General features: G+C 38.7%; 1 protein-coding gene across 15 annotated transcripts in view; it reads right to left on the bottom strand.

Moving 5' to 3' along the window:
* Positions 1-19,327, bottom strand: part of Nipped-A (Transcription-associated protein Nipped-A) — a 509,451-nt gene that overhangs the window by 163,585 nt on the left and 326,539 nt on the right. For 12 of the 15 annotated variants that reach the window (XM_070999186.1, XM_070999187.1, XM_070999191.1 and 9 more), the window contains 2 exons: positions 12,610-15,394; positions 9,814-10,350 (listed from right to left, as the gene is read on the bottom strand). In XM_070999186.1, the coding sequence (XP_070855287.1) occupies positions 9,814-10,350; positions 12,610-15,394 (3,322 nt within the window). Of the gene's footprint in view, positions 1-9,813; positions 10,351-10,395; positions 10,435-12,609; positions 15,395-19,327 lie in introns of those variants that run through there. The other 3 variants (XM_070999192.1, XM_070999183.1, XR_011605753.1) reach the window with 3 other exon arrangements.

Here is a 19,327-nt window from a genome sequence, read left to right as displayed (position 1 = left end):
AGTGGTGTCATTTTTATAGTCTAGAATGTTCACTTAACAGGTTGACATCTACAGGGAGTGCATACAGGCATGTTGTACTCCTAGAACCAATCCGATTGGTTCTCGAACATAAGGAGCAGCCCAATACCCCAGTAGAATGGTTATTAGAAGGAAAACGAACACAAGGATTGATAGCAAATTACCGGGGGCGAAAGTGGTGTAGGAGGAGTTAGAATTTAGGTAAATATCGAAGGTGTACAACTTTCACAATGGTTAGGGAAAGGGAATCTCTGTATAAGCAAGATACGAATAAATGGTCAGTTAAGGTCGGGCCAGTATTGACAAAAGATGTCGCGATGCAACCATTCGAATTTCCTAAGCTTTGAGCGGTTGCGGAGGTTTTTTCGGCGGTTTTAAATGTATTTTGAATGAGTCGTTTTAATTGCAAGCCTACACATCCTGTTTAGTTGTGACGCCGTGCCGAGAATGCTATGTACGGCTGTCATAGTAAGAGGGGCTCTTGGGAGTAGGTAAACGACTGAAGTTCAAAGATAACAGTTTAGCCTTTAATTCATTAGCTTATAATATGTACACTTCACTCTTGATCATTAATTAACTTTACAAATAAATGGGTCGCAATGGACAGAAAGTAAAAGCAGACGATGTTGTTCCGGTCGCTGAAGCTCGTAGTTCTCTTCTTCCTGGTGGCTCTGTAGAGTTGCCAGATGTCCTGACCTTCGTCTTCAGTTGGCAGGGCTATCAGTTGTGTATACGAACTTAGTACCGTGGGACTGAACACATCCCATAGTACTCCCAATACTCGACTGAAAAAGGCAAAAAACAACGATGACCGCCGATTCCGTAATTAGTATACCCCTCACTAAAAAAGAAAAAAAAATGTAATATCATTGGAAAGCCCTTTCCAATGGTACAATTTCCTCTGTTCTAAAATAAAAACTGCACATTTTGAACAAAATTCAATTAAAATTTCACACCTTCGCGCACAAGCTTTCATGAGTAAGGACTCGAGGGTAGGGGGTGAGATTCGGGTTCGTGAGTACGCTCGTTTACTTTCTCCTGCTCATTCTCAGAAGATAACGAGGGGTCACAATATTTGAAACGCAATAAAACGGTAGGATTCCGTGGAATACCAAACACACTGATTATGGGATGTGTATATGCTTGCAATTAAAACGACTCATACAAAATACATTTAAAACCGCCGAAAAAACTTCCACATCCGCTTTTAATAGCTACTCACGGTGTATCAGCAGCGTGGACTTAAAGGATGGGTTCTGGCAAATTCCTCTGGAAGAAACAGCACGGCGGTCACGATGGTCATTCTTTTGTGAAGATTTTTTTTATTCTTTCTGGTGATTCTTTTGAGATGAGGCGAGGATTGATTATTGGATTGATATTCGGATTCAGTGCCATCCGCATAAAAGTCTACAAGGGAGACTCTAACTCGAAGGAGGACCCGACCGGCAACCCAGCCGAGCAGGTCTTTCCCGAGGAGATAGAGGCTCCTGGAGATGACGAGCCGGAAGATGGCTACTCAACCGACGCGTCGCTAAGCAGAGGGATGCAGGCGATGAACCCGGCGGAGGAAGACGACGGCGACCTCAGCGGCAGCGAGGAAGCGGACGTCACGGTGGTGGAGGGGAACTCGGCAGATGTTGCTAAGACTACTGCAAGTGAACCTCCATCACAGTAAAGCAGCGTCGGCTGCCCTCCTGCTCCGCCTGGCTGACGGCGGGGCAGACCTAGTACTCATACAGGAGCCTTGGGTGGTAGGAGGCAAGGTTGCTGGACTGGGTACCAAAGATTTCAAGCTGCTGCTTGATCCAAAAGAAGGTAAAATTCGAACCTGCATTTTAGCCAAAAGGCACCTTAGCATATTTCTGATTCATAATTACAGCAACGGAGACAACACCGTAGCAAGTCTGGAACTTCCAGCGGCTACAATCAGGGTGGCTTCAGCTTACATGGCCTTCGAGAAGGAAGACCCCGCAGACGAGCTTGTCCGGACACTGGTCAAAAATAGCGAGGCGCTCAAAATAGGACTGGTAATCGGCTGCGACGCAAACGCTCACCACACTCAGTGGGGAAGCCCAACAAGCAACAACAGGGGTGAGTCTCTTTTTAACTTCATCCTTGGCTCAAATCTATTTCTATGCAACAGGGGTAATACCCCCACCTTTATCACAAAAAATAGCCAAACAGTCATTGACCTTACCATGGTGTCAGGTAATCTGCTAGAAGCAGTCAGAAACTGGGAAGTCTCAAACGAACACTCTCTCTGACCATAGATTTATAGAAACCACTTTATCGCTAGACCCTCCTACTCCAGCTGAATTCGTCAACCTTAGACGTACCAACTGGCGCGCTTATAGGGAAGCCCTACTAAACATTCTTCCAATAGAACCCCCAAGTGACAACAGTGATATACTCAGTCTTGATAACATAGTAGGGATGTTCACGAATGCCTGCAACTCGGCTTTCGAAGCAGCCCACCCTAAACGCAAACCGAGAGGAACCAGAAAGTCTCCTTGGTGGACACAGAAACTTTCAGAACTCAGATCCAGTTGCAGAACCCTTTTTAACAGGGCAAAAGCAGGAAATGAGGATCTAAAATGGCAACAGTACAAGTTAGAACTAGCCTCCTACAAGAAGGCCATAAGGAAAGAAAAAAGATCAGCTTGGCAGACCTTCTGCTCAAACATAGAGAAAACAGCCGATGCAGCTCGGCTTAGGAAGATCCTCTCCAAAACAACCCCCTCCCTGGGGTACCTTCAAAAACCAGATGGCTCGTGGACAGACTCTAGTGAGGAGTCCCTAAGCCTACTACTAGACACCCACTTTCCGGGTAGTCTCCCGGTAGAACGCATTGAAGCATTGACTTGGAAACGCTTATTTCCGAACGCAACATAAGTTGGGCCATAAACAGCTTCAAACCCTTCAAATCACCAGGACCCGATCATCTCTCACCTGCGCACATCCAACACGCAGGTCAACTTGCCATCAACTGGCTAAAGACAATTTTCCGTACCATTCTTAGGATAGGAACGTTGCCATCATCATGGAGGGAAACAAAGGTAGTCTTTATACCCAAAGCGGGCAAGCCTCGCACACGACGACGAAAGATTTTAGGCCCATAAGTCTGACATCCTTTCTCCTTAAGAGCTTCGAGCGACTGATTGGACTGCACATCAGGTCAGTCATGGACTCGAAACAGTTATCAGCAGCGCAGCATGCATATTCAAAAGGCAAGTCCACCGAATCAGCTCTACACGCGGTAGTCAGCCAAATCGAAAAGTCACTCAATCACAAGGAATACGCACTTGCTGCATTCCTGGACATAGAGGGTGCTTTCAACAATGTTCTCCCTACAGCCATAACCGAATCCCTCACCGACCTGGGTGTTGAGATCCAAATCGTGGAGTTAATCCATAAATTGCTGATGAGCAGAATGGTAACCTCCACGCTAGGAATCTTAACACAAACAAGGTTCGTGAACAGGGGAACCCCTCAGGGTGGTGTACTCTCCCCCCTGCTATGGAACATCGCAGTAAATAAGCTGTTGTGCTACATGGAAGGGGGTGGATGCAAGGTTGTGGCATATGCGGACGATGTAGCCATTATTTTCTCAGGAAAATTTCCTCAGACACTATGCGATCTAATGACCGCCAAACTTAAAATACTCTCTGACTGGACAACAGAAAGAGGTCTAGGGGTAAACCCCTCGAAAACGGAACTGGTGCTGTTTACAAACAGATACAAGATTCCTCAACTAAACCCACCAATATTAAATAACTGCTCTCTCTCCTTCAGTAACAACGCCAGGTATTTGGGGTTAATATTAGATAAGCGTCTGACATGGAGACTAAACAGCCAAGAGAGAACGCCCTCTACTCCTGCAAAAAGGCCATCGGAACGAAATGGGGCATGTCCCCAAAAATCGTCAACTGGATACACACAGCGATAGTTAAGCCTATTCTTCTCTACGGAGTGTCAATATGGTGGCCCGCGCTAATGAAGCAGACAACCACAACAAACCTAAACAAGGTACAACGAATGGCATCCTTATGCATAAGCGGAGCCCACCCCCAAACGAGGCGCTAAATGCTATTCTGAACCTTCCAAGTCTGGACTTAGCCGGCATGGAACGAGCTAAGATAGCTGCGGTTCGGATGAGGGACTTAGGGCAGTGGAAGCCCCAAATATACGGTCATGCCAGGATACTCCAGCAGGACACAATGATCCCACCCAGTACAGATCTATGTAAACCTATTGAATACATCCACACCCCCTTTGAAGCCTTGCTCCCAACCAGAGAAGACTGGGAACAAGGCCAGCCGGGCCCTACAGAGGCAGTCAATTTCTACACTGACGGCTCAAAATTAAATAATCAAGTCGGAGGAGGTATATACTCCGAACAACTTAATATCAGGAAATCCTTCAGACTTCCGGATCACTGTAGCGTCTTCCAGGCGGAAGTATTTGCCATAATTGAAGCTTTGATGCTTCTGAAATGGGCCTCTTTCCATCTTTAAAAGCCCATAACTTGGTCAAATGAACTCGGATTTCGATATGGCATACCTTTATGGGCATGTGGAATGATTAAGTTGTTATCTGCTTTAAAATATATAACTAGTAAAAAATATGACCGTTTTTAAATTTAATGATTTCAATTTTGCGAAGGTTAACAGAAATTGTCTTTCTTTTTATCTTTAAAAGCCTATAACTTGGTCAAATGAGCTCGGATTTCGATATGGCACACCTTTATGGGCTTGTGGAATGATTATGTTGTTATCTGCATTAATATATATATTTTTAAAGGTAGTAAAAAATATGACCGTTTTTATGTCATTGATTTTAATTTTGCGAAGGTTTACAGAAATGGGCCTCCTTTCTATCTTTAAAAGCCCATAACTTGCTAAAATGAGCTCGGATTTCGATATGGCATGCCTTTATGGGCTTGTGGAATGATAGTGTTGCTATCTGCAATAATATATGTTACTTTAAGGGTAGTAAAAAAAAAGACCGTTTTAATGTCAATGATTTTAATTTTGGGAAGGTTTACAGAAATGGGCTTTCTTTCCATCTTTAAAAGCCCATAACTTGGTCAAATGAACTCGGTTTTCGATATGGCATGCCTTTATGGGCTTGTGGAATGATAATGTTGTTTTCTGCATTAAAATATATAACTAGTAAAAAATATGACCGTTTTTAAATTTAATGATTTCAATTTTGCGAAGGTTAACAGAAATTGTCTTTCTTTTTATCTTTAAAAGCCTATAACTTGGTCAAATGAGCTCGGATTTCGATATGGCACACCTTTATGGGCTTGTGGAATGATTATGTTGTTATCTGCATTAATATATATATTTTTAAAGGTAGTAAAAAATATGACCGTTTTTATGTCATTGATTTTAATTTTGCGAAGGTTTACAGAAATGGGCCTCCTTTCTATCTTTAAAAGCCCATAACTTGCTAAAATGAGCTCGGATTTCGATATGGCATGCCTTTATGGGCTTGTGGAATGATAGTGTTGCTATCTGCAATAATATATGTTACTTTAAGGGTAGTAAAAAAAAGACCGTTTTAATGTCAATGATTTTAATTTTGCGAAGGTTTACAGAAATGGGCTTCCTTTCCATCTTTAAAAGCCCATAACTTGGTCAAATGAACTCGGATTTCGATGTGGCACACCTTTATGGGCTTGTAGATTGATTATGTTGCTGTCTGCATTAATAAATGTAACTTTAAGGGTAGTAAAAAATATGACCGTTTTAAGGTCAATGACTTTAATTTTGCGAAGGTTTACAGAAATGGGCTTCCTTTCCATCTTTAAAAGCCCATAACTTGGTCAAATGAACTCGGATTTCGATATGGCACACGTTTATGGGCTTGTGGAATGATTATGTTGTTATCTGCTTTAAAATATATAACTAGTAAAAAATGTGACCGTTTTTAAATTTAATGATTTCAATTTTGCGAAGGTTTACAGAAATTGTCTTTCTTTTTATCTTTAAAAGCCTATAACTTGGTCAAATGAGCTCGGATTTCGATATGGCACACCTTTATGGGCTTGTGGAATGATTATGTTGTTATCTGCATTAATATATATATTTTTAAAGGTAGTAAAAAATATGACCGTTTTTTATGTCATTGATTTTAATTTTGCGGTTTACAGAAATGGGCCTCCTTTCTATCTTTAAAAGCCCATAACTTGGTAAAATGAGCTCGGATTTCGATATGGCATGCCTTTATGGGCTTGTGGAATGATAGTGTTGCTATCTGCAATAATATATGTTACTTTAAGGGTAGTAAAAAATATGACCGTTTTAATGTCAATGATTTTAATTTTGCGAAGGTTTACAGAAATGGGCTTCCTTTCCATCTTTAAAAGCCCATAACTTGGTCAAATGAACTCGGATTTCGATGTGGCACACCTTTATGGGCTTGTGGATTGATTATGTTGCTGTCTGCATTAATAAATGTAACTTTAAGGGTAGTAAAAAATATGACCGTTTTAGGTTAGGTTAGGTTAGGTAGGAGTGGTTGGAGACTAAATATTAGTCCCCTCACTTAGGCCACAATGGGCCCCTTGTGATACCACATGATCTCTGAAAAGATCCGTTTCCCTAGCTCATGGGTTATCTGCTTTCGCGAAGTATTCTGTTTTTCTTAAGAAACATAGTAGTTTTTGAATGCTTACGTCCTGAATGGCCGCAAGGTTCGGAAGTGTGTAGCTACCTAGGGTTTGAAAGCGCTTTAGGTTATGCGCTGGGCAGAAGCATAGGAGGTGTTCGATGCTCTCCTCTTCGTCTATCTGTTTGCAGCTGCGGCAGAAGTCGTGGTTACTTAGACCCAGCCTTATCGCATGAGTCCCTATAAGACAGTGGCCCGTGAGGGCATTTAGGAGAACCTATTGAATACATCCACACCCCCTTTGAAGCCTTGCTCCCAACCAGAGAAGACTGGGAACAAGGCCAGCCGGGCCCTACAGAGGCAGTCAATTTCTACACTGACGGCTCAAAATTAAATAATCAAGTCGGAGGAGGTATATACTCCGAACAACTTAATATCAGGAAATCCTTCAGACTTCCGGATCACTGTAGCGTCTTCCAGGCGGAAGTATTTGCCATAATTGAAGCTTTGATGCTTCTGAACGATGCAAACTGTCAGAATAAACTGATTAACATCTATAGTGATAGTCAAGCGGCTATCAGGTCGATTATCTCGACCAATACAAACTCCCACACCATATCAAACTGCCGCAAATCTCTGCACGAGATGGCTCTGCAGTTTAAAATTTACTTGATTTGGGTCACCGGAACATTACAGGCAACTGTATTGCAGATGAGCTGGCCAGGCATGGCACTACCTTTCCTCTCCTTCCGGACGAGGAGAACATCGGTATGCCGATGGCCACATGCAAGCTTAACATTAGAAATCAATACAAGAAACTTGCGAGCCTAGCATGGACACATGTTAAGCACTGTCGCATCTCTCGCCAGACATGGCCAATCATCGACGCGAAGAGAACTTCGGAACTATTAAGACTAAACCGTACCGAGTGCGGAATGGTAATACGAGTTTTAACAGGCCACTGGTTGGTTGGCACACACGCAAGCAGATTGGGCGCGCCCCGAAACGATTTCTGCAGAAGCTGCAGGGACGAGGAGGAAGAGGAAACGGTGGAACACCTGTTCTGTTCCTGCCCGGCCCTGTGCAGATCTAGACTGTACCACTTAGGGAATCCCTTCATGAACAGTCTATCCGAACTGGCGAACATAAGCCTAAAACGAATAATAAAATTCATTAAAGCAACCGGATGGGAATTGTGCTAAGCCAGCTGCAATAATGGCAGCAGATTTTTAAGAAAGGGGATACAGATCCACGCGGTACCACAATGGACCTTTTAAGGACTAAGTGTGTCAATGATTTGGCAGCCGCTCTAACCTAACCTAACCTAACCTAGAGAATAAGTAAAGTTAAAAAATAAAATAAAATTTAATTAATAACTTCACTAAGGAGAAAGGTAACTTGCACGTGGGCCGTAGTTAAAGTCGTGATCAAAACCTCACCTTGATTGAACCAATAGTGTATGTGGGATATGGATATATTGAGGGATTTACAGCAGCCTACTTAATTTCATATGGGGACACACTGTTCAGATTTCCACAACTTCATAGCATATTCCATCCGCCGAAAACGAAAAACAGTTCCTATCCCTTTTCATCAAAGAAATTTATATCCATTCCCCCCTTTTTCATTAGAAATTACACCTTATAAACTTAAGCAAGTCAGTTGATGTGGATATTTTGTCAGAGGCTGTCGTGTCTCCATAGAGTGCGAAAGTCGTGGAGTTTAAATAAAAACCTTTGTTTCTTTAATTTACTTAACTATACCCGAAATAAACATTTTAATTTGTAATACCCTACATGTATATTTTTATACCCGTTACTCGTAGATTAAAAGGGTGTACAAGATTCGTCGGAAAGAATGTAACAGGCAGAAGGAAGCGTTTCCGACCCCATAAAGTATATATATTCTTGATCAGGATCACTAGCCGAGTCGATCTATCCCGTCCGTTTGTCCGTCTGACTGTCTGTCCGTATGAACGCTGAGATCTCGGAAACTATAGGAGTAACAATACTGGTATTATTCATGCAGATTCCTAAGATTCGTGCGCAGCGCAAGTTTGTTTCAGCAATGTGCCACGCCCACTCTAACGCCCACAAACAACCCAAAACTGCGGCTCCTACAGTTTTTATGCTAGAATTTAAAAAAAGTTTGCCACGCCCACTCTAACGCACATAACGCTTAAATCTGTCTACCGCCCACATAACCATATATTGATATCAGGGGTAGGTGGCGCATTTCAGTCTCGCTTTACTGCTTGCATATCTCCATTTCCCTTTGGTCCCATTAGCTGAGTAACGGGTATCTGATAGTCGAAGTTGAATAATTCAAAAGATTCCGATTGAGATGATACGAAAGACACAAACGAATTTTCCTGTATATCGGCTGAGTTAGCTGGAATAACTGAAGTAATGCTGGGTATTTTCAATTCTTCATTTGAACACTGAATTTGCATCATTGTATTAGCTGTTAAGATAAGCAATTCATTGCATTGCTTTATCCAATAATGGGAACCAATTGTGTCACATGCTTGAGAACAAATAATACAAGTATATAATAATCTATCGTGAAGTCTACGACGCATTGAAGAGTCTAAAATCTCAAAAAATTTGGCCCGTATATGCGGATTTTGAAAACGTAAGCCGTTCAAAAATGCTCGACTACAGCGTTCTTCCTTGCTTTGATTAAAAATGCTGCTGCAGGTTTTATTCGAAGTAACGGGGGGTTTACAATTTTTTTGTTGGTTTATGATTTCTTCTTTTCATAAACTAAATTTTTGTTAAAATAGCGATAATACAAACACATTAGATGTTACGGAGCTTTTAAAAGTTTTTATATAGTTCCTTAATTATTTTTTTAGTGGTCATCTAAGCCCCCTATGAAATGTTGAGTTGGTTCCTCTATCTCTTACGGTTTGCACTGTGTTTTTCTATACATATCTTATGATGGATTGTACATTTAAACGAGTTTCGCTGATAATCGAATTAGAACGAGTTTAAAATAATCGAATTAGAATGAGTTTGAAATAGTATAAATTCAAAATTTTAAACATCGAAACATATAGACGTGATCACATTCACAATTTTTTTGCGTTTTGTATGCTCTTGCGACAGAGATTCATCTACAATCCTTTATTTATATTACACTATGCAAGGATATTAAAGTTGATATTTTAATACTTACTTGACTTAAAAGATTTAATATAACGTCGCCCTCAATTTGCTCCAAGCAGCACAGTAATTGAGGTATCCATGGAAGCCAATAAGAGGGTGGAATGCCTGGAACATATTTTTCCAAAGTACTTAATAGAGTTTTCGTGTGGTTATCATAAGACATGAACCATAAAACTTTTGCAATATATTTTCTGGTTTTGCTTTCAATTTGATTTCTGCTTGCGTGTAAATAACATATTAATGCATTAGCAGCTAGTGAAATTTTTCTTTCTTTAAGAAAAATTTGTTCCATATAATCGCCCCACATAGCCCAGGCTTTTGTAAGACCATCATGAAGCTGTGCAGCAGCACTAAATGATTTTCCAGCTTCTTCAGTTCGTCCAATTTGGGCTAGCAGAAGTCCTTTTAAAGCATAAAATTCAGCATTCATTTCACCAGTAAAGTATTTCAAATTGGTGGATTCAATAACTTCCAAGGCTTCGTTAATTTCATTTTTTCCAGATGTTGAGGGCATTTGGAGGTAGCATTTTACTTGCTGCCGAATTTTCTGCATAAAAGTAGATTAAAAGTTCAGAAGTCTTTATAAACTGATAAGGCAAGATAACTATTATGATATACCAGAAACGGAATTCTGCAACGATACATGAGTTAGAGCAGAGCATGAGTGTGCAGTCTGTCTGTCTGTCAGTATTTTTCGATCACAGCAGTGTTCTATCTTTAATATGTACAGTATAAACTAAACTAGAGCCGTGGCATAAAAATAATCAAATATTTTGGTTTGATTAGGTGAGAATAAAATGTTTTCAGTTCACTTTAGTAAATTTGTATACTCGTAGAGTAAGAGAGTATTATAAATTCGGAATTTCGTTGGAAACTATGTAACAGGTAAAAGGAAGCGTTTCCGACGCCATAAAAAGTATACACTCTTGATCAGGGTCACTAGCCGAGTCGAGCTAGCCATGTCCGTCTGTTTGTCCGTCCGTATGAACGATGTGATACAATTTTAGGATTTAAAACGCAGATTCTAGGAGAGTCCCCGCCCGCTCTAACGCCCACAAACCGCCGAAAAACCTTAAAAAATCGCCTGTATGAACGCTGATATCTCAAAAACTATAACAAGATTGAGTATACAAGAATCTAAACCAAATGCAACTTTAAAAGTATACATTTTAAAACATAAGCTCTTTAAGTTTTTTAATTTAAGGTATTAAATTATACTAAATGGATTCTGACATTAATAATTCGCTGTTGGTTTTTTTAAAGTTGAGGATATTATCAGGCTTAACAAAATTGTTGTTCTGCAATTCAATACTATTATTGTCCATTCCATCTTGATCTTAAGAATTCTCTGATTTTTTCTTATATGTTTAAATTATGATTTAAGAATTTCGAAAAATTTGTTTTTAATTTAGGTGCCATAGGAACTATCGGAAAACTAATTAGAAAACAAGGAAGAACGCTATAGTCGAGTACCTCGACTATCAGATACCCGTTACTCAGCTATATGGAGATATGCAAGCAGCAAAGCGAGATTAAAATGCGCCACCTACCGGCGGTATACAGATTTAAGCGTTATGGGCGCTTTGGATCAATCGATAGGTATCGACGAGACCAATACATTTCAGTTAAAATTTTTTATCTAGCATGAAAATTGTGGGCGTCACAGGTTTTTGCGGTTTGTGGGCGTTAAAGTGGGCGTGGCAAACATTTTTTTGGGTCAATCGATAGGTATTGATGAGAACAATACATTTCAATTTAAATTTTTATTCTAGCATCAAAACTGTAGGAGCCACAGTTTTGGGCGGTTTGTGGGCGTTGGAGTGGGCGTGGCACATTGCTAAAACAAACTTGCGCTGCGTAAAAAGCTCAGGAATCTGCACGCCAAATCTCAATAGCCTAGCTCCCATAGTTTCAGAGATCTCAGCGTTCATCCGGACAGACGGACAGACAGACAGACGGACAGACGGACAGACGGACATGGCTAGATCGACTCGGCTAGTGATCCTGATCAAGAATATATATACTTTGTGGGGTCGGAAACGCTTCCTTCTGCCTGTTACATACTTTCCTTTTACTCTACGAGTAACGGGTATAACAATGTGAAGAAAGGTACACAGGCGTGCTCCGGTTTTAAGTAAAAAAACTTTACTTTACTTTTGCGTTTTTCGTTTTCAAGGAAAATTTTTGTTTTCGTTTTTACGTGCTATGGCTTTCTTATTTTCTTATTTTTATAAAACTAAAAAATAATAACAGAAATATTAAATATTCTGGAATATTAAAAGAATGCTATTTCCAAGAATAGAAGTTAATGTCAAAAGTCACCGAAATTATAAATTTGTAAATTATTTTAAAAATATTTTTGGGATCAATCCTATGGGAGCTACAGGATATAGTTGTCCGATCCGTCTCGTTCCGATTTATATACTACCCGAAATTTAAATATCCCGATAGCTTTGAAACCGAAAGACTACTTTGCGTAGAAACGGACGGCCGGCTGATGCTAGGATCGGAAATATCGCCTTTACTGCGTTGCAAGCTTCTGACTGAACTCATTACACCCCGCAAGGTATATAAATGCCTTTAACTTTTTGTAATGCAAAACAATTTTTGTCGCTTTCAAAAAGGAAAAAATTGGGTTTTGCGTATACCGAAGCACCAATTATAGTGTTTTAGAAGTTAAAGGAAGAAGGTTCTAGGGTACAGCAATTTTTTTAATGTAACATTTGCTTGCCGAATGTAGCATACTTTCTTGTGTTTATTAAAATGGCCATTGGGACGATAACAATTAAATTTAATTTCAAATTACCTGAAAACAATCCACAATCGGAACGGAAGGAATGGTATATATCCTGGACAATGTTTCTTGACAAACACCTGTCAAATTGTGTTTTCTAGCAATTTTTCCAAAAGAAATAATTGCTTGTGCGGATGCGTGTACTCCTAGCATTGTACTTCCTTGATCTGCTTGTTGTTCTAGGTGTTGCGTTATTATTTGGTAGTGATGTTGTCGCCAAGTAAATATATCACTCCAATGTGATAAGTCATCAGAAATAATTGGTAACCGATTACGCCAAGTTTTAACGATGGCTTTCATATCGTGCAATGAATTACTACGAGATTGCGCCAGTCCTTGGTGGATTTGACTTGCTTCATGAAGTTCCATAATTTGTTGTGAGGCTTGAAGATATGGCAAGTGTATATGTGAAACTATATTGGGTAATCGCCGCCACTCACGAATACATAAGCTAGATGCAATCTCTACATATCTTTCTACACTGCCATTTTGCCTTTCTTCTTGGTGAAGTATATTCAAATAGCCTTTGAAAAGGTTTATTTTAAAACCATGATGTTTCAAATAACATTGTTCTGTTTTAGCTAAAGATGTTTTCATTAAATTCCAATCAGGTACGCGCCATGAACTTTCAAGAATTAAAAACATATTTTTATCTTTATTAGTTTGGGCATAGTCCAGTAGAATGTCCCACTGATTCAATTCCTTAGCACATCGCATCCAGTGTTTTTCCCATAATAATAACTCGCTATTAACATATGTATTAACGACACCGTTATTTAAATCCTGTTTAAATTTGGTCATTGCTAGGTCATAAGCACCTTGAGCTTCTTCGAAAAATCCCATTTGTTCATATGAAACCGCTATATTTGTTTCCGGATAGTGTGCAAACTTAAGCCAAAGGCCAGCCCACAGATCTTCCTCATGCATTGAAGAATACATTTTTGAAAGTGAGTCAAATATATTTTTTGATTCTTGATTATCCAAATCGGGAAAATTAAAATCCACATCTTTAGAGTTATCCTTACTTTGATTAACTGACATATCCTCTAAAACCAGGACTGCTCTGTGCCACAGGTTATGAGATTTTCCAAGGTATGCTAATAAATTGGGAGGAATATATATGGATGGCGTGCATTTAGTCAAACTTTCTACAAAAGTGTTCAGTGTACTTGGAAAGCAATCCTTTTGATTGACATTTGTTCCAGACGATAAAAACGGAATTAATTCCTTTGTGATGTTATGCTTTTGATCTTCAGTAAATATACTCCAAATACGTGGAAATATAGATATCCAAATGCATTGAGCTAAATGCGTGTCGATATGACAAAGCTGAGAAGTAGCGACAAGCATCTGATCGGTCCTTATATTTCGATTTGCTTCCAAAAATTCAGCTTGCTTATAAACTAGTTCAACTAACGTAGCACGTCGAGTTGGTAATATTTGTAGACAATCATCTTTTCGATCAGCGGTGAATTCGAGAGTTAAATCAATATCAAACACGTCATCTTTATCATCAACACCTTGAATAATATCAAAAGATTCCGATTGAGATGATAGGAAGGACACAAACGAATTTTCCTGTGTATCGGCTGAGTTAGCTGGAATAACTGAAGTAATGCTGGGTATTTTCAATTCTTCATTTGAACACTGAATTTGCATCATTGTATTAGCTGTTAAGATAAGCAATTCAATGCATTGCTTTATCCAATAATGGGAACCAATTGTGTCCCATGCTTGAGAACAAATAATATACAATAATCTATCGTGAAGTCTACGACGCATTGAAGAGTCTAAAATCTCAAAAAATTTGGCCCGTATATGCGGATTTTGAAATCGTAAGCCGTTCAAAAATGCTCCCTCCAGTTTGCTTGTTAATTCTGTTTGCTTAAGAACTTCATCTCTATATATAAAGTTTATAATTTCTAAGAATTGTACGTTTAGTTCAATTTCATCAGTGAATTTTTTATCAACGTTCTGCATTAGTTTTACGAGCAAAGCTGATTTTTCCCGAATAGATGGAACTTGAATCATAACATTTGCTTCTTTTGTTTTAATCCAGTCATCCATCATTTTAATTATACATTTTATAATTTTTACTTCAGAGCTTTTTTCTATAAGACTAACCAAAATTGTACCCATGAAAAGTTTTCTGATTTCCACACTCATTATAAAAATTCTATTTTTTATTAATTCCAGCGAAAGCACTAAGAGCTCTAAAGGTAAAGAATTTGAATCAGGGAGTTGGCTGTTAACATTGCCGTTTATTGTATTTATATGATCCTTTGTAAGTCGATTTAGAACTCTTATAAATTGAACCAAAATTCGATCGATATAATTGTGGTTATTCGTGGTGCACGCCTTTAAAATCATTAAGGCACCAAATAGCGACGACGCATTCGGTTGCGGACTCTTTTCGTAAAACGTGAGGTTTTCGCCAATCATTTTACTAACAGCACTATATAATAAATCAAGATCGTCATGTTTGTGTTGCGAGTCTGGTGGAAAAATTCCCATAATTCGTGTTAAAAACATATGCATTAATCGCACAATCCGAGTATTTTGATGAATTATACATAAGGACAAGCCTCGTTGAACTGGTCTTACAATTGATAGTAACTGGTCCTTGTTCAATATAGTAGTTAAAAATGTTAAAAAATCGATTCCAGTGCAAATGTTGTTTAAGTTGTGATGAGGAGTTTCCACAGTTGCAAGAACTTTATCAAGCCAATTAAGCTTAATATCAAAAGGTTGTGGCCAAATCTCAGGACGCATTGCCATTTTTAAAAGCATAACGCACCTGAAAATAAATTATACAAGAAATTGAATTAAACATATTAAATAATATAATATAAATAAATATAAGACAACAAATAACACCAGCTTATAAAACAATATCGTCATAATGCTATAAAGTTAAGTTACCTGATTTAAAAATTGACACTCAAAATTCAACGCGTTTTCCCATTGTTCTTGGGCCTATATTTATTATATCTGTTACTCGTAAAGTAAAAGGGTAAGCCAGATTCGTCGGAAAGTATGTTACAGGTAGAAGAAAGCGATTCCTACACCCTAAATTATAAACAGTGGGGAGCAAAAGTGAGTACATGTTTGCTCTGTTACTCGTAAAGTAAAAGGGTACGCCAGATTCGTCGGAAAGTATGTTACAGGTAGAAGAAAGCGATTCCTTCACCCTAAATTATAAGCAGTGGGGAGCAAAAGTGAGTACATGTTTGCAAGTTTTGACTGTTGGCCGCTTAAAAAGTTAGTACGCTTGTCAATACCTACCTGCACGACGGCAATTGTTAAAATCGGACCATTATTTCATAAGTAATGATTTTACGCTCATAACTAGCAAGAAAATCGTCAACAACGTCACAGTCAGTAGCTTACAGTGAAAAGTGTAAAATGTATAATTGTATAGTAGATAAAATGTAAGAATAATTTCATTTTGAAAATGGTTAGCTGAGTAGGCACTCAAATAGGCGTTCTCTCTTGTTTTATGTCGAGTTCTGTTGAGTCGATTGCGATTAAAGACACAAATTGCTGGTAATAAAATGCTCTTCAACCTTTTTATATACAACATATAGCTCAAGTCGCTAGCGCCCGACAAAGTTGAACAAAGCTGGTCAAATTAAAGAGGCGAACGGCACACAACGTAGTGACGAAACATAAAAAACAACTTTTTAAAGTGACAAAAACAAAAAGTTCCACACATGCGATATTTAACACGTCTTCTCTGTACTACGTGGAGTCAATACTAAATGTCGTTTAGTAAGTACCTAAGTATATGTATACGTGGGCGCAATTTAATGTCTGTTTTTAAGATCAGTCTTGTTTGTGGGTATGCATATATGTAATATTTATATTAAAAACTGTAGCTTTCTCAAAATTCGGAAAGAGGTCACAAAGAGTCACAACCGATTCCTTTAAACGTATAACGCAAAGTACCGCCACAACTCTTACTCTTCCTTATTCTCCCTTATCTAAGTGAGCGAGCTAGGTGTACATACATTCGATCTCTTAAGTAAAGTACTAGACAGAAGGGGATGCGAATATAATTCTTACAGTTAACTTGGGATAGGTTTACCGCTTATTCTATCGCACAGTGGGTGTCCTAAGTAGTAAAGTGTGGAACAGTTGACCTTGCAAGTAAATGTCCTACTACAACCTGACAGTGTATCCCCTGATCACCGTGGGTTAACGCTTCTTTATTTACAAAATGCGTTGCAGTTTTAGTAATTTAATCTTATAAGTAGTGATAATTAACATATTATATTAACATATTTTACACAGGTTTTGCAAACATTCATGCATCATAATCAGTAAAAAAGGAGCGTAAAACATTGAAGTAAGTTAAATTCTTTACAACTGATCGATGGCAAACCAATATCGTCTTTAAAAACGCAGTTTTTATTAAAAAACCTTTGTTTATAAAGTGACAGTCACAGCCTTACACTTGGACCAATTTAAAAAGACATTTAAATTGCATGATGCAATTTTTCATGTAAAATGTTTTACTTTTTAACGTCGTTATGTATAATGAGCGTTCAGCAAAACAAACTTGATCACTGATTACTGATCCATTTGTTATCAAGTTATCTGCTGATCGCGGCCAATTATGTGTGCTGTAAGCTAGTTGAGCAGCAAGAGAGAGATCTATTGATAAAAACCAAACTTTTGATATCTACCCACAGCTGTTTTCTTTGGGTTGCCAGATTGGTCGCAACATATTTATTCAGCACATTTTCTTTGTTTTATCAAATGCCTTTTAAACTTATGTATTTGAATAACAAATAAGCATTATCAGTGTTGTAAAAGATTTGAATACGAAAAACGATGGTGTTGTAAATGTGTTATTTTCTAAACCGTATACAAAGGACATACTTACGTCAAAATAAAAAAAAATAAAAAACAATTAAGACAAACTTTGGCCTGACCCCCGAGTGTGGGAGTCCTCTGCCGGCGCTCTGCCACGACACCGACCTTCCCAGTCGTAAATGATTGCATTCCAGCACCCGTTCTTTCATTATAAAATGTCAATAAAAAGGTGTTCCGAAAGTGATGACTCTGTCAATTCCTTTTGCGGGACAAAAAATAATATACCCGTTGCATGCATCTACACCCAGAAAAAAATCCGTTCGAAACGTTCAAAAATCAAGCCCATTCGGAGTTAAAAAGTGCGTAAGCCCGTTTGTTGACAATTCATGAACGGTCGTTCATAAAATTTGACCGAAGCTTTAGGGTTGGGTTCCGAACGAATGGTGTCAGTTTAAGAACATTTCGGGCTTAACTTGAGAACTTGAGAAAAAAAACTAAAAACAAGGAAGAACGCTATAGTCGAGTACCTCGACTATCAGATACCCGTTACTCAGCTAAATGGAGATATGCAAGCAGCAAAGCGAGATTAAAATGCGCCACCTACCGGCGGTACAGATTTAAGCGTTATGGGCGTTAGAGTGGGCGTGGACGGAGGTATCGACGAGACCAATACATTTCAGTTAAAATTTTTTATCTAGCATGAAAATTGTGGGCGTCACAGGTTTTTGCGGTTTGTGGGCGTTAAAGTGGGCGTGGCAAACATTTTTTTGGGTCAGTCGATAGGTATTGATGAGAACAATACATTTCAATTTAAATTTTTATTCTAGCATCAAAACTGTAGGAGCCACAGTTTTGGGCGGTTTGTGGGCGTTGGAGTGGGCGTGGCACATTGCTGAAACAAACTTGCGATCTAGCCATGTCCGTCTGTCCGTCTGTCCGGATGAACGCTGAGATCTCGGAAACTATACAAGCTACAATACTGGGATTAGGCATGCAGATTCCTGAGATTCCTGCGCAGCGCAAGTTTGTTTCAGTAGAGTGCCACGCCCACTCTAACGCCCTCAAACCGCCCAAACCTGTGGCTCCTACAGTTTTGATGCTAGAATAAACTGAAATGTATTGGTCTCGTCAATACCTATCGATTGATCCCAACAAAAATTTGCCACGCCCACTCTAACGCCCATAACGCATAAATCTGTCTATCGCCGGTAGGCGGCGCATTTCAATCTCGCTTTGCTGCTTGAATATCTCCATTTCCCTTTGGTTCCTTTAGCTGAGTAACGGGTATCTAGTCCAGGTATTCGACTATATCGTTCTTCCTTGTTTTTATTTCAATATTTAGGAATGCAACTAATTTTTATTCGGAATCACTGCCCATCTGTACGTGGCTTTGCTGCTTCCTTCTTGTTTTTGTACTTTTATCATTTACGCAGTTCTGTCCTTGTTGTGCCCATCCCTTTTTTGCGATTCTGATAGATATAAAGCAATTTGAATATTATATATTTAAGTACATGTGTATATATATTACAAATTTACAATTTATTTATTTTGTCACAATTACACTGTTTTACTATGTAAAATTACCATACAATTAATTTTTACTTTAATAAATTACTTTGTTTTTATTTTGTATGTTCAATTGTACATATGTATATATAATATGTATGAACATATGTACTATGTTATTTTATTGTGTTCATATTGAACTAAATTATCTACACTTAACTTACCTTTGAAAACATAGATGTAAAACTGGTGGCAGAAAGCAAAAAACTTTTTCAAAACAGTCGGCATGAACTTCACTTTTCAGAATTATAAATGCAACTGACAAGAAATGCAAGAGACAAGGAAAATCGCGCGCTTTCTTGCATGTTCCCTTTTGCTTTTATTATTTGTTTGTCAAGAGAACAGT

Source organism: Drosophila suzukii, unplaced genomic scaffold (genome assembly GCF_043229965.1).
Source record: "Drosophila suzukii unplaced genomic scaffold, CBGP_Dsuzu_IsoJpt1.0 scf_4, whole genome shotgun sequence".
Classification (NCBI taxonomy): domain Eukaryota; kingdom Metazoa; phylum Arthropoda; class Insecta; order Diptera; family Drosophilidae; genus Drosophila; species Drosophila suzukii.
Note: the sequence above shows the minus strand (reverse complement) of the source record. Positions and strands in the feature narration are given on the sequence as shown.